Source organism: Musca autumnalis, unplaced genomic scaffold, assembly GCF_047663935.1.
Source record: "Musca autumnalis isolate F117 unplaced genomic scaffold, ASM4766393v1 scaffold_4, whole genome shotgun sequence".
Lineage (NCBI taxonomy): Eukaryota > Metazoa > Arthropoda > Insecta > Diptera > Muscidae > Musca > Musca autumnalis.
In genome coordinates, this window is record NW_027411977.1 from 186,800,978 (window position 1) to 186,819,218 (window position 18,241).

Consider the following 18,241-nt stretch of genomic DNA (forward strand, 5'->3'; position numbering starts at 1 on the left):
TCTTTCAAAAATCGTGGATTTCTTAAAGAACATTCTTTCAAAAATCGTGGATTTCTTAAAGAACATTCTTTCAAAAATCGTGGATTTCTTAAAGAACATTCTTTCAAAAATCGTGGATTTCTTAAAGAACATTCTTTCAAAAATCGTGGATATTTTAAAAATATTTTTTTTTTCAATTTTAAAAAGTGTTATTTCATAACTCTTGGATATTTTAAAAAGTGTTATTTCAAAACTCTTGCATATTTTAAAAAATATTTCTTCAAAAATCGTACACCTTTTAAAGAATATTTTTTAAAACTAGTGAAATTTTTAAAAGTTTTTAAAGAAAAATCGTTGTTTTTAAAGAAAGTATTTTTCAAAATAAAGATTTTTAACAATATTTTTTTTTAATTCCAAACTTTTTTCAAAAATTGGGAATAGTTTTAAGTATTTTTTGTTTTTAAATTGTGGTTATTTTAAAGAACATTTTCCAGAATTCGTGGATCTTTCAGTGAATTTTTTTTTAAATATTTTATCTTTCAATATTTCAAAAACTCAGATTATTTAAAACAATATTTTTTTGAGAATATTTTTTCAAATATCTTCGGTGTTTTAATATTTTTTTCAAACCCCTTAGAATTTTTAAAGAACCTTTTTCAGAATTTGTGAATATTTCTTTTTAAATCATGGATTTTCACCGAATATTTAAGATATATTTTTTTCAAAAATCGGAAATTATTTGAAAAAATTGCTTAAGTCTGAAGTATTCTGCCATTGGCTTAACTTCATCATTACTTTCTTTACAGAGAGTAATGTTTACAAAACGCACTGACAGCCTGCAAAATCGCTACCAATACCCCGCGAAGGGAATTATCAATTGGCTTTTCAGTTTTTGAAATGATGATTTTTCTAGTGAAAACCTGAACTCTTTAAGCATCGAGTATTCCCATGTTAATGAGAATGATGCACACTTTTCGGCCTTCCTAAAAAACACCAGAACAAAATATTTGCATGCTGACAACACGATTTAACTAAGAAATCATCAACTTCTGTAAGTTGAAATAATAGCTTCGTTCCCGTACTTTTAATAGTAAAACTCGTAAAAGAGAGAACTGCGAAAAATTTGTTGTCACACACAAGTTTTTTGAAATAGTTCGGGAACGGAAAAATGGAAAATACGTAAAAAAAACTGAAAAAATGTCAAAGTCGGCGTATCAGCCAATCAGACGCCGGCAACCATGTTACTATTTTTTTACTCGCCCAAATTTGTCGTGTAAAAAGTTTTTAAAGAGAGCGTCATTCAGCGCCATTTTTGTCGTAAAAATTGTAAAAACTTTTTAGTTCTGGAACACAGCTAATATCAAAACAGTTACAGTGAGTATATTGTTGAAATTTATTTAAAAATTCCTTTTTGCAGGCTGTCAGTGTTTTTTTGTAAACATTACTCTCTGTAAAGAAAGTAATGATGAAGTTAAGCCAGTGGGGGAATACTCCAGACTTAAGCAATCATATGATTGAATCTTCAACTATAACAAAACAAACAAAAAATAGCGAAGACAAGCGCAAAAGGGATTTTTTAAATAAATTCCAACAACATACTCACAGGTAACTGTGTTGATGTTATTTCAACTTACAGAAATCGATGATTTCTTAGTTAAATCGTGCTGTCAGCTTACAAATATTTAGTCCTGGTGTTTTTTTGGGAAAACCGAAAAATGAGCATCATTCTCATTAACATGAGAATACTCGATGCTTAAAGAGTTCAGGTTTTCACTAGAAAAATCATCATTTCAAAAACTGCAAAGCCAATTGATAATTCCCTTCGCCGGCATGAAATCATGATATTGGTAGCTATCAGTAAATTTTGCAGGCTATCAGTGCGTTTTGTAAACATTACTCTCAAAGGTAATGGGAGAAAATATTTTCTCGAATATCGAACAACTCATTAGAAACTTTGCCAATTTGCCGAGTGGTTTTCAATTTTTTACTTTTGACCAGCTATTCCGATTATTTTCCTCGCTTAAAACATCTTTATTGCAAAATTAATAAAATGTGTAATGCATACTTTTAGGCCGACTTACACTTTTTAAAGGAAATCAAAAAAAAATATTACGAAATTTATTACTTGCGCGAAGCAAACAATATTCAATTCAATTTCAAAATCGCACAATATGTATAGGTATAAAATAATTCAATTCAATTGCAAGGTAGTTCCAACGATTTTAATTAGGAATTTTAATCAAGATTTATTTCTGATTTCTCTATTTTACATCATAATCAATCTTTTTGTTTCAAGTTTGACAATATTTTGACAATATTACTTTTCTTATTTCAAACAACTCACTAATGCTTTTGGTGCCTTTAATATCTGCCACAGGAAAAGCCATTTCTAATAGATACATATGCACAAAGGTGTGTCTACCGGGAGAAACAAATTTTATTTCTCAACTTTTTGCTATATTTTATGCTTTCTATCTCTGCTACGCTTGGGCATCACAGTTTCAATTCCTTCTGAATTTATGGACCGATTATTGAAAATGTCGATTTTCCTCCCCTTCCCCATAGCTTTCAAAACTTTCCACAGCCTACCTGAATAATACCCCCAAAGCAGATATGGAAGTGATCTTCTTCAATCGTGGCACTAAAGTTGGCAGTGAAGCTATGTTTGAATTATTTCTAGCCCTTGAAGATTTTAATGATTTTTATGTAGATCGTAGTGGCATGCATCAAGTGGTCCTTATGTCTATGACACGACCACAACAACGGGACATTGCAAATCACATTTCAAGCTTAGAAGACGGTTCGGTGTTTGTATCACATGTTAATTGGATAGATTTTGCTGATTTTGATTTACCCAAACCAATTTATGTGAATATGGTTCGGGATCCCGTCGAACGTGTTATATCATGGTATTATTATATCCGTTCATCATATCGTAATGCTATATTCTTTAACAAATTTCCCGAAAGACCAATGAAACCAGAACAATGGTATAAGAAAGATTTCAATGATTGTGTACGTCGCGGGGATCCCGATTGTCAGTTTGTTCAAATGCAAGTAAAAGAACCTGAACCGGATTATAGACGACAATCGTTGTTTTTCTGTGGACATCATCCAGATTGTTTGTAAGTATGATAAGGGGAGTAATCTAAAGGATAATAGCTGGGGTTGTTATGTCCAACAAGAACGGTAAATTAAATTTTATTTATTGTTTACAAAAATTGGCGCCCAACTTGGTGTTTTCTTTTGTAAGAAATTAACGAAGATTCTTTAAAACTATGGCATAGAATATAACAAGACATCGGCTATTCTTTTTAGCAGAACCATTCCTATATCCTTTTAATATTCCTTTATTCAATACTTTGCTTAAATCCCACATTATTACTAAAGGGAAGAATCGTTTATCTCAAACAACCCGAACTAAATGAATTATTTTAAATCAACTAAAATTCCCTGAAGTGAACACAATCCCCGACTCGCTTTAGACCTAGAATAGTTTGCTGAAATGTTGATAATCTCCTCATAATCTTTCGAAAACATAATAATCCAATAACAAATTCTAGGCTTTGGTTTGGCATTTATTTTTAGTACTCTGCTTAACTCTCCCATTCTCAAGCATGCAATTTTGCTATCATTTCCTAGTATTCCAAATAATTCTAAATTTGAATTTCCCCCTCTCTTCCATAAAATTATCTCCACCAGCTTGCTACCCTTAATGCCAAACTTTTAAATAACACTCCAAAGGCGGAAATTGATGTAATATTTTTCAATCGTGCCGCAAAAGTTGGCAGCGAAGCCCTATTGGAACTGTTCAATTCATTGGAAAAATTCCATGGTATATATGTTGTTCGTGATGGATTGCGCAAGAAGTCCAAACGTCAACTTAAAAAATGGGAGCAACGTCAATTGGCTACCACCATTTCCGAGCTGGATGAGGGTTCGGTGTATATAGAACATGTCAATTGGATTGATTTTGAAGAGTTCGATTTAGCCAAACCAATTTATATAAATATGGTACGTGATCCCGTGGAGAGAGTTATATCTTGGTATTATTATGCACGTGGAGCCTATAAGAATGCCATAGAATACAAGAAAGACAACACCAAACCTATACGACCTGAGTCGTGGTATAAAAAAGATTTCAATTTTTGTGTCCGCAGTGGTGATCCGGAATGTCAATATATACCATTTACCGTTAAGGATTTTGTGGGAAATTATAAACGGCAATCCCTGTTCTATTGTGGACATCATGATGATTGTTTGTAAGTATTTTTGAGGGATGCAAAGGAGAGATATTGTTCTGGAGGTTAATGTGTGTCCAAATGAGGTAAAAGTAGGTGAGATTATGTCAGTTAGCCTCCTGAGATTAAAGGAACTATGAAAAAGGGCAGATTACAGGTGAACTTTTGATTGTTGCACACAGTTGGGCGCCATCTTAGCCACATACATACGTCTAGTTTCGAGTCAACAAAGACGTATAAAATCAAAGACAAGAGCATTCCAAATGTCACCCTTCTAGCTCAATCCCTTCCCCCAAATTCAAATTATACAAAATCCCAAAATCCCTCCTTATATCTTCCATACTTTTTTATGTTGATTCTCATAGCAAATTTCAAGATATTAGCTATATCCCTTCATCTAATAACAAATGGTACTAAATGTAGTACTTTTTTTACACTTGTAGGTTGAATTTACAAAAACCCTTTGGTACATCTTTCTAGCTCTCCATCAGTGACCCTCATTCCAAATTTCAGAATTCTAACTCTTTCCGTTTGCCTAATACAAAGAGTACTATATTTAGTACCTTTTAGTACTTTTCGTACCTCCCTATTTCGAATTTCCAAAACCCAGTCTTATCTCACGCCTACACACAAATAGTGACCCTCACCCAAAATTTCAAGATTCTAGCTTAAGCGATTTCGTCTGGGCGATGATATACCAGTTACTCACTCACTAAGCTCTTTTATATATAAAGATTAGCAAAATGCCCGCTCTTCGTATGTGGAAAGGGAATAAAAGAGCAATATTTAATAAGAAAATAGTGAGCACTGAAAACTTTGTTGCACTAATACCTACATATCGTCACCATAAATGCCCGAAGACGTAACCCTCAAAACCAAAACTTTTCAGGAGAAGCAAAAAACGTTATAAAATTAAAAACTGTTTTACGGAATATTAATCTTATGAAGGCGAGTATATGGGATGTTATCGATCATATACGAAGGGGAATAAGTAGTGAAACCAAAACCGCTGAATTGCTTAGTTTTGATACCCTCCATTACAACAAAATCTGCAATATTATCCCATATTCCGAAATGTCATTTCTTGATCGTTGTTTTTGAACGTAGAAGCTTGAAATTTTGCCAGAGCATGTATTTTAGCTTTATGTATCAGATTACGTCAAAAAATTAATTTCGATTTTCATGTCGGTTACGTCTTCGGGAATTTATGGTGACGATATATTAATTGATATTTAATTTCATTTTAGTACTGTTCGTTCCTTTAGTTCAAATTTCCAAACAAACAAAAAACATATGAACAGAGGCCAACATTTTTGAGATATTTCAATTTTTAGGGATTTATGTTTTCAGGGGATAATACATTCTGGTAAAAAAATATCACATAGGTTTACGATTCCAAGTGAACTTACTAAAACGTTCAGAATAACAAACAATTTTGTTGAAAAATAGTTCACGTTTCTTGTTTTGATTTCAGTAAATTTTTTAGAAACCGCCTTCGCGTTCAATAAACAATTTTTCGAACCCAGGAGCTTATCTAAACTTTTACAGTTTTTGCTCCACTTGTTCACCCTATGTAGACATTGGTGGTTGGTGGATGTTAAACACACACATGTCCAATTACCATCAACATCTCTTCGTAATTTTGGTAAAACACAACAGACACAACTCTCGGTTTTATAGTAGGACACACTCATGCCCTGTGCCACCATACTAATGACTTAGTAATGAGTAAAGTAAGTAGTTTTGGAACAAGTTGAGTTTACCAACTATGGGAACAAAATTTTCTTTAAAAATGTAAATTTTTTCTTAAATAGCCTATGGACAGGAGCCAATCTCGGGCAAGGGAACTCAATTTTCTTTTAAATTAAAATTTTTTCTAAGTAGACGGCCTTTAACAGGGGATTTTTCGCAATTTAAGAGGCCCATATCTCGGGAAGTATGGTCTTCCGCAACAGATGTTGCATATATTTGTGATCAGGGACGCGAGATCTATATGTGAAAAGATATTTCATCCCGATCCGAGCTTAGTTGGTAAACTCAACGTATGCCGTTGTTTTGCCTTGTAAAATTTTTAAGGAATAACCCATAAATTTTCAGCCTTGTTTACATTACCTTGTAATCGGTTGTTCGGCGCATGTGGCTCCAATATTTTGCACAAGTGTGTTTCGGTACACTTGTCGGATCGGCATAACATTTTTTGCAGCAGTTTATTCATTCCGGCGCCATAAAAAATACTTGGTGGGCTCGATAACTATAGAAAGCAGTAATTCACCTTGGTCCAAATTTTGTAAATCCTAATTTATTCACTAAACTTAGATTATGCTCGAATACGGACTACATATATCGACCAAATCCTCCAATAGAGCGAACGGTTTCTCTGGAAGGGAGTAACCGGACCATACTTTGCTCATCGTAATATTTTACCAGACATAGGTCAGGTCTAAAGATGGACTATATGCACGCAGTGAAAAAATATGTTTCGCTTTTGTTGGAACAAAAATATTTGTTTTGGTTCCAAAACTGTATTTGTTTTGTTCAAACATTGTAATCCAAATCCAAAAATACCATCTTTTGTTCCAAACATAGAAAACAAAAACAACTTTCGAATTTCCGCAATATTGTAAAAATAGTTAACAATACCGATTGTAGGAACTATCATAATCTAATTTTGTTTACAAAAAGTATTGTCAACCCAGAAAACCAGCCCAGAAATGTTTGATTTGAGTGTATATACTTCTCATATACACTTTTCATATAACTTGAATATAAATGTCGCGTATAATATTGCAATCGTTGATGAACACAGGAAAAGGAAATAATCCATATAATAAAAAAAAAACGAAAAACAGCTTATCTTGGTCATATAATGCGAAATAACAAATATAAGCTACTCCAAAATATAATCCGAACAAAAATTGAAGGAAGACCCACTAGAGGAAGAAAAGAAATGATATGGATTAATAACATACAGGAGTGGACTGGTATCCAAGATGTTGGGAATCTTCTCAGCGAAAGCCGAAACAGAGAGTCATTTGCTGAGATAATAAGAAATTTATAAACACCAAAATGAAATTTATAATGTAACAGATGTAATATGTAGGTATATAATTGCATTGATCGCCAAAATTCGAAAAACGAATAGGCAAATAAAGAAGAAGAAGATGAACACAATACATGGTTTGCTGCCACAAGCCACAAGCACCCACCACAACATAAGCAATAATTAAACACCATAACAAACTCCGGTATAACAGGTATAACACCAAATCTCAAAGCACAATAAAGATAGAAGAATGAAACAAAACAGAAACAAATAAAAACAAGAGTCTCATTGTTGGTATACATACACACAAAAACAAAGATAAAGGCATCATGTCATACAAACAAAACTCACCATAATTGTTTTTTCAACACGGCATCGAATAGCGAGAAACGAGAAAAAAATGTCGAATAAAAGAGAGAACTATTGTCCAGTTGACAAATTTTTTTTTTTGGATTTAACAAAACCCAATTGTTGGAATATAATACATATTTTGGTCTTCGAATATTGTTGGATCAATCATATTTTTTTCTCTGCGTGCAGTACCACTGGATGTCGTCTATGCCGATGAATCTTCGTCATTGTCACTACACGCAGAGAAAAAATATTTTTCGGTTTTGTTGGAACACAAATTTCTATTTTGGTTCCAAAAATGTGTTTGTTTTGTGCAAACACTGTAATCCAAATCCAAAAATACCATCTTTTGTTCCGAACATAGAAACCAAAAACAACTTTCGAATTTCCGCAATATTGTAAAAATCGTTAACAATACCGATTGTAGGAACAATCATAATCTAAATTTTTTACAAAACATATTGTCAACCCTGAAAACCAGATACTAAATTTTTTGATTAGAGTGTATATACTTCTCATATACACTTTCCGCACAACTTTGATGTAAATATCGCGTATAATATTACGAGCATTGATGAACGCAATACATGGTTTGCTACTTTAGCTGACAACAAAGACAAACAAAAAGCCACAAGCAGCCACCACAACATAAGGAATAATTAAACACCATAACAAAAATGAAAAGGAAAGGAGAATGAAATAAAGAAAAAGAATGAAACCAAAACAGAAACAAATAAAAACAAGAGTCTCTTTGTTGGTATACATACACACAAAAACAAAGATAAAGGCAGCATCCCAGCTAACATTTCTGAAAAAATATCCGATTCTGATGCCGAATTCGTACCGATTCGGAAAGAATTTTCTAAGGAAATTCTTAAAAAAATATTAGAGTTTCGCGACGAATTCCGTCCGTATTCGGAAGTAAATTCTTGGAAAATTCCAAGAAAAATTTAGATTTTCTGACAGAATTCAGTCCGAATTCGAAAGAAAATTCTGAATAATTCGATGAAAAATTTAGATTTTCTTAAGAAAATCCGTCCGTATTCGGAAGTAAATTCTTGGAAAATTCGGAGAAAAGTTCAGATTTTCTGAAAAAAAAAAACGGAAACCATTCTGACGCTGACGCCTCGTGTCGTACTGTACAGAACTAACCCCACTCAGAGAAAATTTTCTTTCAATGTGCTATTTATTGAAGATTCTAATTTCAAACTTTCTAATGATTTTGCCTGTTGTTATCATTTTATGATTAACAGTAGAACAATATGCAGAAGTATACTTCTACATATATGCTGAAGCTATCAACACTAGCTTGATTTATTATATGTAGCATTTATATTAAAAAAAATTTTAAAATTTTATATGCGAATTTTATGACCAGTAATTTTGTTCTTCGACATCAAACGAAAAAAAAATTCTCTTAGAAAATCCATCCATGATCCATATGAGGAATGAAGGACAAGGACTTAACAAAAATCGTTATGCTCTGAGCTTAAAGCTTCAATAACTATTATAAAAGGTTATAAATAAAGGTATAAAAGGTATAAATTAGTATAAAATGACTATTATCGGTTGGGCACCAATTAAAATTTCTTTTATTTTCACAAAACTAAAATCTATATTATATCTAAAGTCAACTTTTCAGTCTAGATAGACTGACGAATCTTTAAAGATCCACTTTTAAATTTTATACTGTTGCACAAAATTGATTTTTGAACTTATGGCAGCATAAAGGAACAGATTTTTTTGAAAAAAATCTTCTTGGACATGACTTACCCTTTGCTCCAAAATATTATTTTCCCCACAAAGAACATTTATTTAATTATATTCCACCCAGACCCTTTAACTCTCCAGCCGCTGTGCAAATGGCCAAGGAACATGTTGAACGTGATTATGCCGTTGTTGGCTCCTGGGAAGATACGAACATCACTCTAAGTGTTTTCGAAAAGTATATACCACGGTTCTTTAATGGTGCCAAAACTGTCTTTGAAAGTAAGTAGAAATTACACATAAACAAGCATTTCCAAATTTTGAACAAAAACTATTCGTTTTTTGCTTTTAGTACACAATGAAAAAATCACCAATCGCAACAAGAACAAACGCAAACCCAAAGTTGATCCCGATGTCAAGGCAATGATACGTAAAAATTTCACCCATGAATATGAGTTCTATTATTTCTGCAAACAACGCTTGTATAAACAGTATTTGGCCGCCAATTTGAAGGAATTACAGGCACATGGTTTATTGGATTAAGAAAATAATTTTTAGTTTTTAAAAAAAGAGTATTTTGGAAATAAATATGTATAATAAAAAAATTAAATAAATTATTGAAAACCTAACATTTGTCTTTGAGGAGGGGATGTGTTGGTTTTAAAAACTGCGAAACACTAGATGAAATGTTACAATTTACAACTGGAATATTTCGAATAACAACGGAATAAGATGTAGTTGAACTAACCCTGCGTTTATACATGACAGCCCTGCAAGCAAAAACTATGGCGGAAGTGACTTAGGCGTGTCGCCCAGGGCGATGAAAACAGTCGCGGAAGTCACCCTGGAGTGACCTCCGTTGTGAAGAAACGAACCACGCCGGCGTGTCGTCTTGGAAGTCACTCCAGCGACACTTCTAGAAGACCATTAATTAAACCTACATTAATTTTGTCATTTTAAAAATGTGATGTTTTGTTGCCTGACTTGGGAAGCGAACCCGGACCTTCAGAGTGCAAAGCGAGTATGCGTACCATTGCACCACCGTCTCATATAATCATCAGATAGAAAAATGTTCTATATTTGTTCAAATGTGTTGAATAATTAAATAAATGTAAATAATCACCCTAGAAGTCTCTCAGAAGTCACTCCGAAGTGTCGCCATACGCGATAAAACGTAATCAAAATAAGGCTATAGAAATTGTTTGTGTAATTCACCAACTATCTTCCTTGGCGTGTCTCCGGAGTGACTTCCTAGGCGAGGCAGGGAGGACAGTTGAGTACATGTATTGATTGTCAAAAACCCAAACTTGCCTGTGTGACATAGGCGTCCAAACAACTGCCAAAACAGTTGTAAAATTATGAATGAAAATCGTCGTTTTCTTTTTGTTTTCCGTTCACATATTTTGTTTTTTCTTTCATGTTCTTTTGTTTTCAACACATTTCAGTTATTATTCCACTTATTTTTACAAAAACGCCCAAAATTTCTTAACCCGACTGTCTGTGAAAAAAATGATGGACAGCTGACAAATACACTCCACGTCAGTAGAATAGAACACCTAAATTTTTGTTAATGTTAGCGTATTTATCCCAAAACGAATGAATCTACGATTTTAATCTTGTAGGAATTTAAAGCCTACGATGTTCCGTATCAATCACAGAAAGAATTATGTTTCTAGCTTTTCGCGAAATGATTTTCTGATCATTTTTCCGATAGTACTATGAAAAATAGGCATTTATTTTCGGTCATCAGGATAGAACAGTCATATTATTTTCGTGAATTGTGGAGATATTAACGCCGAATTTTCTTTCAGTCGATAAAGCGGGGCTTTCTAATAATTTTTCACCAATAAAACCATATAAATAATTCCGCGGACGCCGAAATAACAGCGTAAACGGGTTTAAATTGACAGATAATAGAAACATCTAGGAATATCAATAAGAGTCGCGCAGCTGTGTCATATTTCTTCACAATAAGATAGAATATGACACAGACAACCTCGACGGATACAATCGAGTGCTTCGGATGCTGAAAAGATGGAACATTTTTAAAATATGTATGAAAAACGTCAAAATTTCTTCTAAAAACCTTAATTTTTTCATCAATAAAATGCTTTTTTCGCGAATAAGTTTGCCGTTAAGTGTTTGGACATGTGCTCCACATTTAGAGGAAGATAATCTGATATGAAAACATCCGCTATTTTAATACACTGAGGGAAATTTTAGCACATTTTTCAAATTGAATACACCCTTTGGACTTTGCATTTTATATGTGTTTTTATTTCGGCGTCCGCGACTGTTCTCAATAGTGTTATGTTCCAATAATAATGGACCAGTTTATGCTCTCCATACCGGATTTTACGAATTAGTCGTTTTTTTAACTGAACTCGCATATGTAAAGCCCCGCTTTCGCGGAAAAACACAGTTATGGAAATTGAGGTTTTAGGTTGCGTAAGTTGCTTTTAAAAAGTACTTAAATTTCGCTCAGTGTATGAAAAAAGCGGTTGTTTTCATATCAGATTATCTTCCTCTAAATGTGGAGCCTATTTCCAAACCTTTAAACGGCAGACTTGTTCGCGGAAAATTCATTTTATTGAACAAAATATCAAGGTTTTTATAAGAAATTTTGATGTTTTTCATACTTATTTTGAAAATGTTCCATGTTATCAGCATCCGCAGCACTCGAATGTATCTGTCGAGGTTGTCTGTGTCATATTCTATATTATTGTGAAGAAATATGACATAGCTGCGCGACTCTTATAGATATTCCGAGATGTTTCTATTATCTGTCATTTTAAACCCGTTTACGCTGTTATTTCGGCGTCTGCGGAATTATTTATATGGTTTTATTGGTAAAAAATGATTAGAAAGCCCCGCATTATCGACTGAAAGAAAATTCGGCGTTAATATCTCCACAATTCACGAAAATAATATGACTGTTCTATCCTGATGACCGAAAATAAATGCCTATTTTTCATAGTACTATCGGAAAAATGATCAGAAAATCATTTCGCGAAAAGCTAGAAACATAATTCTTTCTGTGATTGATACGGAACATCGTAGGCTTTAAATCCCTACAAGATTAAAATCGTAGATTCATTCGTTTTGGGATAAATACGCTAACATTTAAAAAAAATTTAGGTGTTCTATTCTACTGACGTGGAGTGTATATGTACAGTGGTGTGAAAAATAATAAGGACAGTGAGTTTCACAACTTTTGGTCGCTACTAAAATGTGTAAAATGGAAGAATTTGCGATGGAAATTTGATTTTGAAAATGTACATGTATTGCAATAAGAAATCCCGTTACGATTTTGGTTTCTTTCTGTTTAGTTTTTATACAAAACAAATATTTTTCGTAAAATTGGTGATTTCTGCTGTGAAAAATAATAAGGACAGTTTTTCGTTTTAGTAAAAATAAATTGATATTATTTTTTTGTGATTCTTTCCTGTAAGTACAAGTTTAAAATGAATTAATTTCTATTCATTAAATGTTAAATCTACCGGTATTTTTAGTTTTTCTTCGCAAATATGGGTAAAAATATGCATGGTTATCACGCTACTCGAGAAATCATTAAATGTTTGCATAAAGAAGGAAATTCATACAGAAAAATTACAGAAAAAGCTTAGAATCTTTAAAAACAATGGTGGAGGATGCAGCTAAGTGAACTTCAAAGATAAAAGTCGTAGTAGAAATCCAAAAATTGAACCTGTAATAATAAATGCGTTATTCTATGATTAAAAAAAGATCCTTTTACCACATCTTTACAAATAAAAAACTACTTAAATATTAATTTTGACGCATCAACTACACCTAAAACCCTCTGTGGTGGCCACATTAGAGCTCACAGTGTCAGAAAAGTATCATTTTAATCGAAAAATTATACACTTCCCACGTAGTGGTGTGGGGTATAAACATATTCAGCAAATAATACAGTTTGCTAGAAATCACATCGATTGGTCTAAGAAAATTTGCGTACCATTCTTTGGTCTGATGAAACCAAATATATTTTTTTGTTCCGATAGAGGAGTTTATCAGGGTTAAAGACCTAAAAATCAATAATATAACCCAAAATATACTCTGAAGGCGGCTAAATATGGTAGAGGTAACAGCATGGTGTGGGGCTCATTTTCTTACTATGCTGTGGGGTCTCTATACAGTATTCAAAGTGTTTTTGAAATCACTAGATTACAATGAAATTTTGAAAAATATAATTCTTCCGTATGCTGAAGGGGGTGTGCCTCTCAAATGAGTCTTCAGCAAGGTTAATGACCCAAAAATGACGGCAAAATGAAAAAAAGGTGTTCCAGGATAGTTAAGTTAAGTTGTTAGAATGGCTCATACAATACCTTGATTTGAACCCGATTGAAAAATTTTGTGGAATGAAGTTAAAAAATCAAGCAGGGGAAAGTGTCGATCAAATTATGGCGACCTTTGGCATCTTATACAGGTTGCGTAGGACGCGATACCAGTAGAGAAGTGCCAAAATTTGGTCGACTCGCTGCCCAGACGATGCGCTTTCGTTTTAGAAAACAAAGAATCGTCTACAGAGTATTAATGACACTGAAACACTTTATCTACCATTATTTAGTAGAAACCTGCATTAATTTCATTCAAGTTTGGTCCTTATTAAAGGATGTCATGAAGTGTCCTTATTATTTTTCACACACCAAACTACGACAATTCGCATAAAATATAAAAGATAAATAAAATATGGTTACAAGCAATCAAAATATTTTTATAATACTTTTCTTAACATTTTAAGAAAACAATAAATTTTATAAACTAATGTAATTTTCATTTTTTTAGTCAGTTTTCAATGTAATCTTGGTTATGGATTGACGTGTCCTTATTATTTTTCACACCACTGTATGTGTTAATAAATCAGAGTTGTATTTGAAGACAAATTGTCTGGTGTAAACGCCTAGTAAAGGAGCAAGATGATTCAATAGAACTAAATAAACTAACGGAACTATCAGATGGAAAGACGCAAGGCCTATTTATACAAGGTAGAAGTGACAATCAGCTGTATTCTTACTTTTTTGCAAGACATATCGACCAGGTAGTGGCATCGACATAAGGTGTGTTCGTTTACTCAACAATTTGTACACATTTGTACAAGTCCAGTAACTTTTTGTAATCGGCTAAAGTCTTTTGCATTGTACTGTAGAGTAAACGAACAACATCCAGTAAAAATTTGTAAAAATTTTGAGTAAACGAACACACATATATTTGTAATATGTTATTTAAAAATTTTCTTTATGTTGTTGGGGAAATTACAACAAAAATATTTTTTATAAAGGGATTTCATATTCGAACAGCTGGTGTGATACCACTACCTGGGTAATTGTGCCATGCTTTTTTGTAAATTTAGTTTTCAAAATGTAATAGGGTCTACTCATGAAATTTGAAACTTCGAAATTTGCTACCATAAAATACTGCTTTTCATCCTAAACGTGTAATAAAAATTGCCCACGAGAGTTCTAAATACTTTATATTTACATTTTGATTCAAATTTGTTCTATTTTAAAAGTATTTATGTTTTTCCTAAAACAATTTTTGGAATGACCCTATTATTCAATATTTTCTTTGACAATTAATTTTTAATAACAACAATGTTGTTTTTGTAAATTTGTTAGTTGTTGTAATTCATGCATTTACCCAAGGCAAATTTATATAAGGTATATGCAATAATTACAACAACTAAAAGTTTTACAAAAACAACATTGTTGTTATTGAAAATTAATTATCAAAGAAAATATTGTATAAAAGGGTCGTTCCAACAATTTTTCAGGAAAAACATAAATACATTTTGAAAATCCTCTAAAATAGAACAAATTTGAATCAAAATATAAATATAATGCATTCAGAACTCTCGAAGGTAATTTTTATTACACGTTTAGGATGAAAAGCAGTATTTTATGGTAGCAAATTTCGAAGTTTCAAATTTCATGAGTAGACCCTATTTGACCCTATTTTGAAAACTAAATTTACAAAAAAAGTAAGAATAAGCTGATTGTCACTTCTACCTTATATAAATATGCCTTGTATATGACGATCTGTTAATTAAGGCCTCTGCACATACGGCGCGTTGAGCGTCGCGCTACAACAACCACATGAAAGCTTCAAGAACAAACTTGGCATCACTTACAAATTTTTCATATGGTTGTTGTTTTCAACGCGCAACGCGTGCCGCGCCCTTTAAGGCTCCGGCACATACGGCGCGTTGAGCGTTGTGTTACAACAACCACATGAAAACTTCAAGAACAAACTTGGCAACACTTACACATTTTTCATGTGGTTGTTGTTTTTAACGCGTGACGCGACTCACAACGGACCGTATGTGCCGGGGCCATTAGTTTTCGAGCTAGAGTTGCCACCGCAAAACGCTTTTACAATAAAAAGGTTTCGTGCCATTTGCAACAAAACCACATAATATTTAAAAAAAAACTTCAGAGGCTAGGTTAAGATTTGAAAAAAAAAATGAAAAAAAAAATCTACTAAAAAATTGTGCAGTTTTCGTGAAAAAAAAATAGGAAAAAATACATTTTTTGGCTTTACAAGAAGCTGGATCCCTGTTTACAGTATCTGATGACACCCTCAGTATTTTTCCTATAGGTAAACGTGTAAAAGCAACTGAGGATGCTTAGAAATGCTGACACTTTTTCCAAGAAAAAGTGTTCCCCAGCAAATGGATCGTTTTTCGTACAGGAAGAAGTTGTCCATAGCAGCTGGGATATGTTTTTATAGGATAAAGTGATCATATGATCAGCAGTAGCAGAATATATTTTTTAAGGGAAAAAGTGATTCATCTTAGTTAAGGAAGTTTTTCTATAGTGGAAACGTGTAGCGGAATTCTGTAACCCTTTTTTCGAGTTACCGACACATATCGGTAAAATTAAAATGTTCATAATTTTGGGAATTAACGAAAATGTTCGGTAAGTTAACAACCAAAATAAAGCTGTCGCTAAATCCTACCGATAGCAACAGTGTTGTCAACTTTTATTGATACTTTTCATAGATAATTTTGCGTTTTAATTTTATCGATTTTTGTCGGTAACTCAAAAAACGTGTTACAAAATTCCAAAATCATTTCATCATGATAAGACGTTTTAACTTCGCATGATTTAAGGCCTGCGTACATAACCTGCCTTGCCTGATTGCCTTGCTTTCCTGCTTCATTCCTGACATAATAAAAATAAATGAATAAAGAAGGCCGAGCAAATTTAGAACTGGGTTGCCCTTTTCTTTTTTTATTCTTTTATCAGAAGCAAGAAAGGTAAGCAGGCAAGGCAGCTTATGTACTCACCCCTTTAGTAATTAGGACTACAATTTTCTATTTTAGAGTCAAACTTCTTAAAGTTTTAAAGTATAGCCAATATTTTAATGCATCCGTCTTGTTATGAGTTGCATTCCATAGAAGGTAACTTTTCATATCTTCTTTCGGTTGTGAGAAAACATCGCATGCTAACCTAGAATTTGACATTTTTAAAGCAATAATAATAACAGAGTATTTTGCTCCGTCTTCAAACCATACTAACCACAAATTTCATATCGGTACGTAGCAGTCATTCAAATTATCCTTGAGCGAATTTAATTGTTAATCTTTACATATCCATACTCGTACAGCTCTACACGCTAAAACCAGCACGTATAAATAACACCAAATATGCCGATTTGGAAGTTTTATTTTTTAATCGCGCTGCCAAGGTTGGTAGTGAGGCACTAATGGAACTATTACAACATATGGCCGATGATAATGGTGGTATGACCGTGCTAACCCAGGGTCCTTTAGATATATCCTCGCGTACACGTACACCTGAACAACAACAAATACAAGCAGATTGGATAGCTGACTTAGAACCGGGTACAGTTTATATTGAACATTGTAATTGGTTGAATTTTACCCGTTTACATACCCCCAAACCGATTATGATAAATCTTGTTCGCGATCCGGTGGAACGTCTGATTTCATGGTTCTACTATGTTCGTGGTGCCTATAAAAATGCCATTTATTATAATAAACATCCAAATGCTCCAATACAACCGGAATCATGGTTTAAAAAAGATTTCAATAAATGTGTACTCAGCGATGATCCAGAGTGTCAATATGTACCGTACAGTATCAAGGATCCAGTGGGTAATCATAAGCGACAATCGTTATTCTTTTGCGGACATGATGAGGTTTGCCTGTAAGTGATGAGATGTGATGTAATAAATGTGTAAGTTTTTTAATTATTTTTGTTGATTTTTAGACCTTTCGATTCTCCCAAAGCCATACAAATTGCCAAACGTAATGTGGAACTTGATTATGCTGTCGTTGGCTCATGGGAGGATACCAATATTACGCTGACTGTGTTCGAACATTATATACCAAGATTCTTTAAAGGTGCCAAGGCAACATTTGAGAGTAAGTTATGCTGCCCTGAGATATTTTATTAATAAAAATTCGAGTTTTAAATTTGTTCTTCACTTTTATTCGTAGAATATAACAAGGCTGTGACAAATCGCAATCGTAATAATCGCAAACCCAAAATCCATAAGGAAGTAAAAGATATCATACGCAGAAATCTTACCAATGAATATGATTTTTATTACTTCTGCAAACAGAGGCTGTATAAACAATATTTAGCTTTAAAAATTGATAAAGAATATAATTAAATTCTCTAATCTTGTTTATTTATATACAGAAATTTTCAAATAAAAACTAAATTGAATAAATACAAAGCTATTGTGGATTTATTTTAAACAAGAAATATATAGCCCCCACAGAACAGTACCTACCGATTTTCGGTATTTTGAAGGTTTCACTCGCATTATTGTACAGAAATGGGTAAAATTATAGCCTTTGTTGGGGATATACAACATTCCTGAAGGGAATTGGCGGTATAGGCCCACGTTTTGATATACCCCATATAGAAGG

The 18,241-nt window shown here is 33.0% G+C and overlaps 3 protein-coding genes across 3 annotated transcripts in view; all 3 read left to right on the plus strand.

The window, feature by feature from the left end:
* Positions 1-18,241, plus strand: part of LOC141402725 (uronyl 2-sulfotransferase homolog pip-like) — a 266,172-nt gene that overhangs the window by 237,005 nt on the left and 10,926 nt on the right. The gene's annotated exons all lie outside the window — the stretch shown is intronic.
* LOC141401637 (uronyl 2-sulfotransferase homolog pip-like) lies at positions 4,099-9,864 on the plus strand. The gene is made up of 3 exons (XM_073981969.1): positions 4,099-4,241; positions 9,466-9,603; positions 9,674-9,864. The coding sequence occupies exons 1-3, from the start codon at positions 4,229-4,231 to the stop codon at positions 9,862-9,864; spliced, it is 342 nt and encodes a 113-aa protein (XP_073838070.1). The 5' UTR covers positions 4,099-4,228.
* On the plus strand, positions 16,713-17,979 carry LOC141401640 (uronyl 2-sulfotransferase homolog pip-like). Its single transcript, XM_073981972.1, has 5 exons — positions 16,713-16,741; positions 16,813-16,875; positions 16,948-17,510; positions 17,574-17,728; positions 17,804-17,979. The coding sequence occupies exons 3-5, from the start codon at positions 17,047-17,049 to the stop codon at positions 17,977-17,979; spliced, it is 795 nt and encodes a 264-aa protein (XP_073838073.1). The 5' UTR covers positions 16,713-16,741; positions 16,813-16,875; positions 16,948-17,046.

What these genes read in the sequence shown, in the direction of transcription:
- LOC141401637 (XM_073981969.1), top strand. An exon ending in TGCCAAAACTGTCTTTGAAA is followed by an intron (nt 9,604 to 9,673) that starts GTAAGTAGAAAT and finishes TTTTGCTTTTAG; the next exon opens with TACACAATGAAAAAATCACC.
- LOC141401640 (XM_073981972.1), top strand. Translation starts at nt 17,047, where the DNA reads ATGGAACTATTACAACATATGGCCGATGATAATGGTGGTATGACCGTG. An exon ending in GGACATGATGAGGTTTGCCT is followed by an intron (nt 17,511 to 17,573) that starts GTAAGTGATGAG and finishes GTTGATTTTTAG; the next exon opens with ACCTTTCGATTCTCCCAAAG. An exon ending in TGCCAAGGCAACATTTGAGA is followed by an intron (nt 17,729 to 17,803) that starts GTAAGTTATGCT and finishes TTTTATTCGTAG; the next exon opens with AATATAACAAGGCTGTGACA.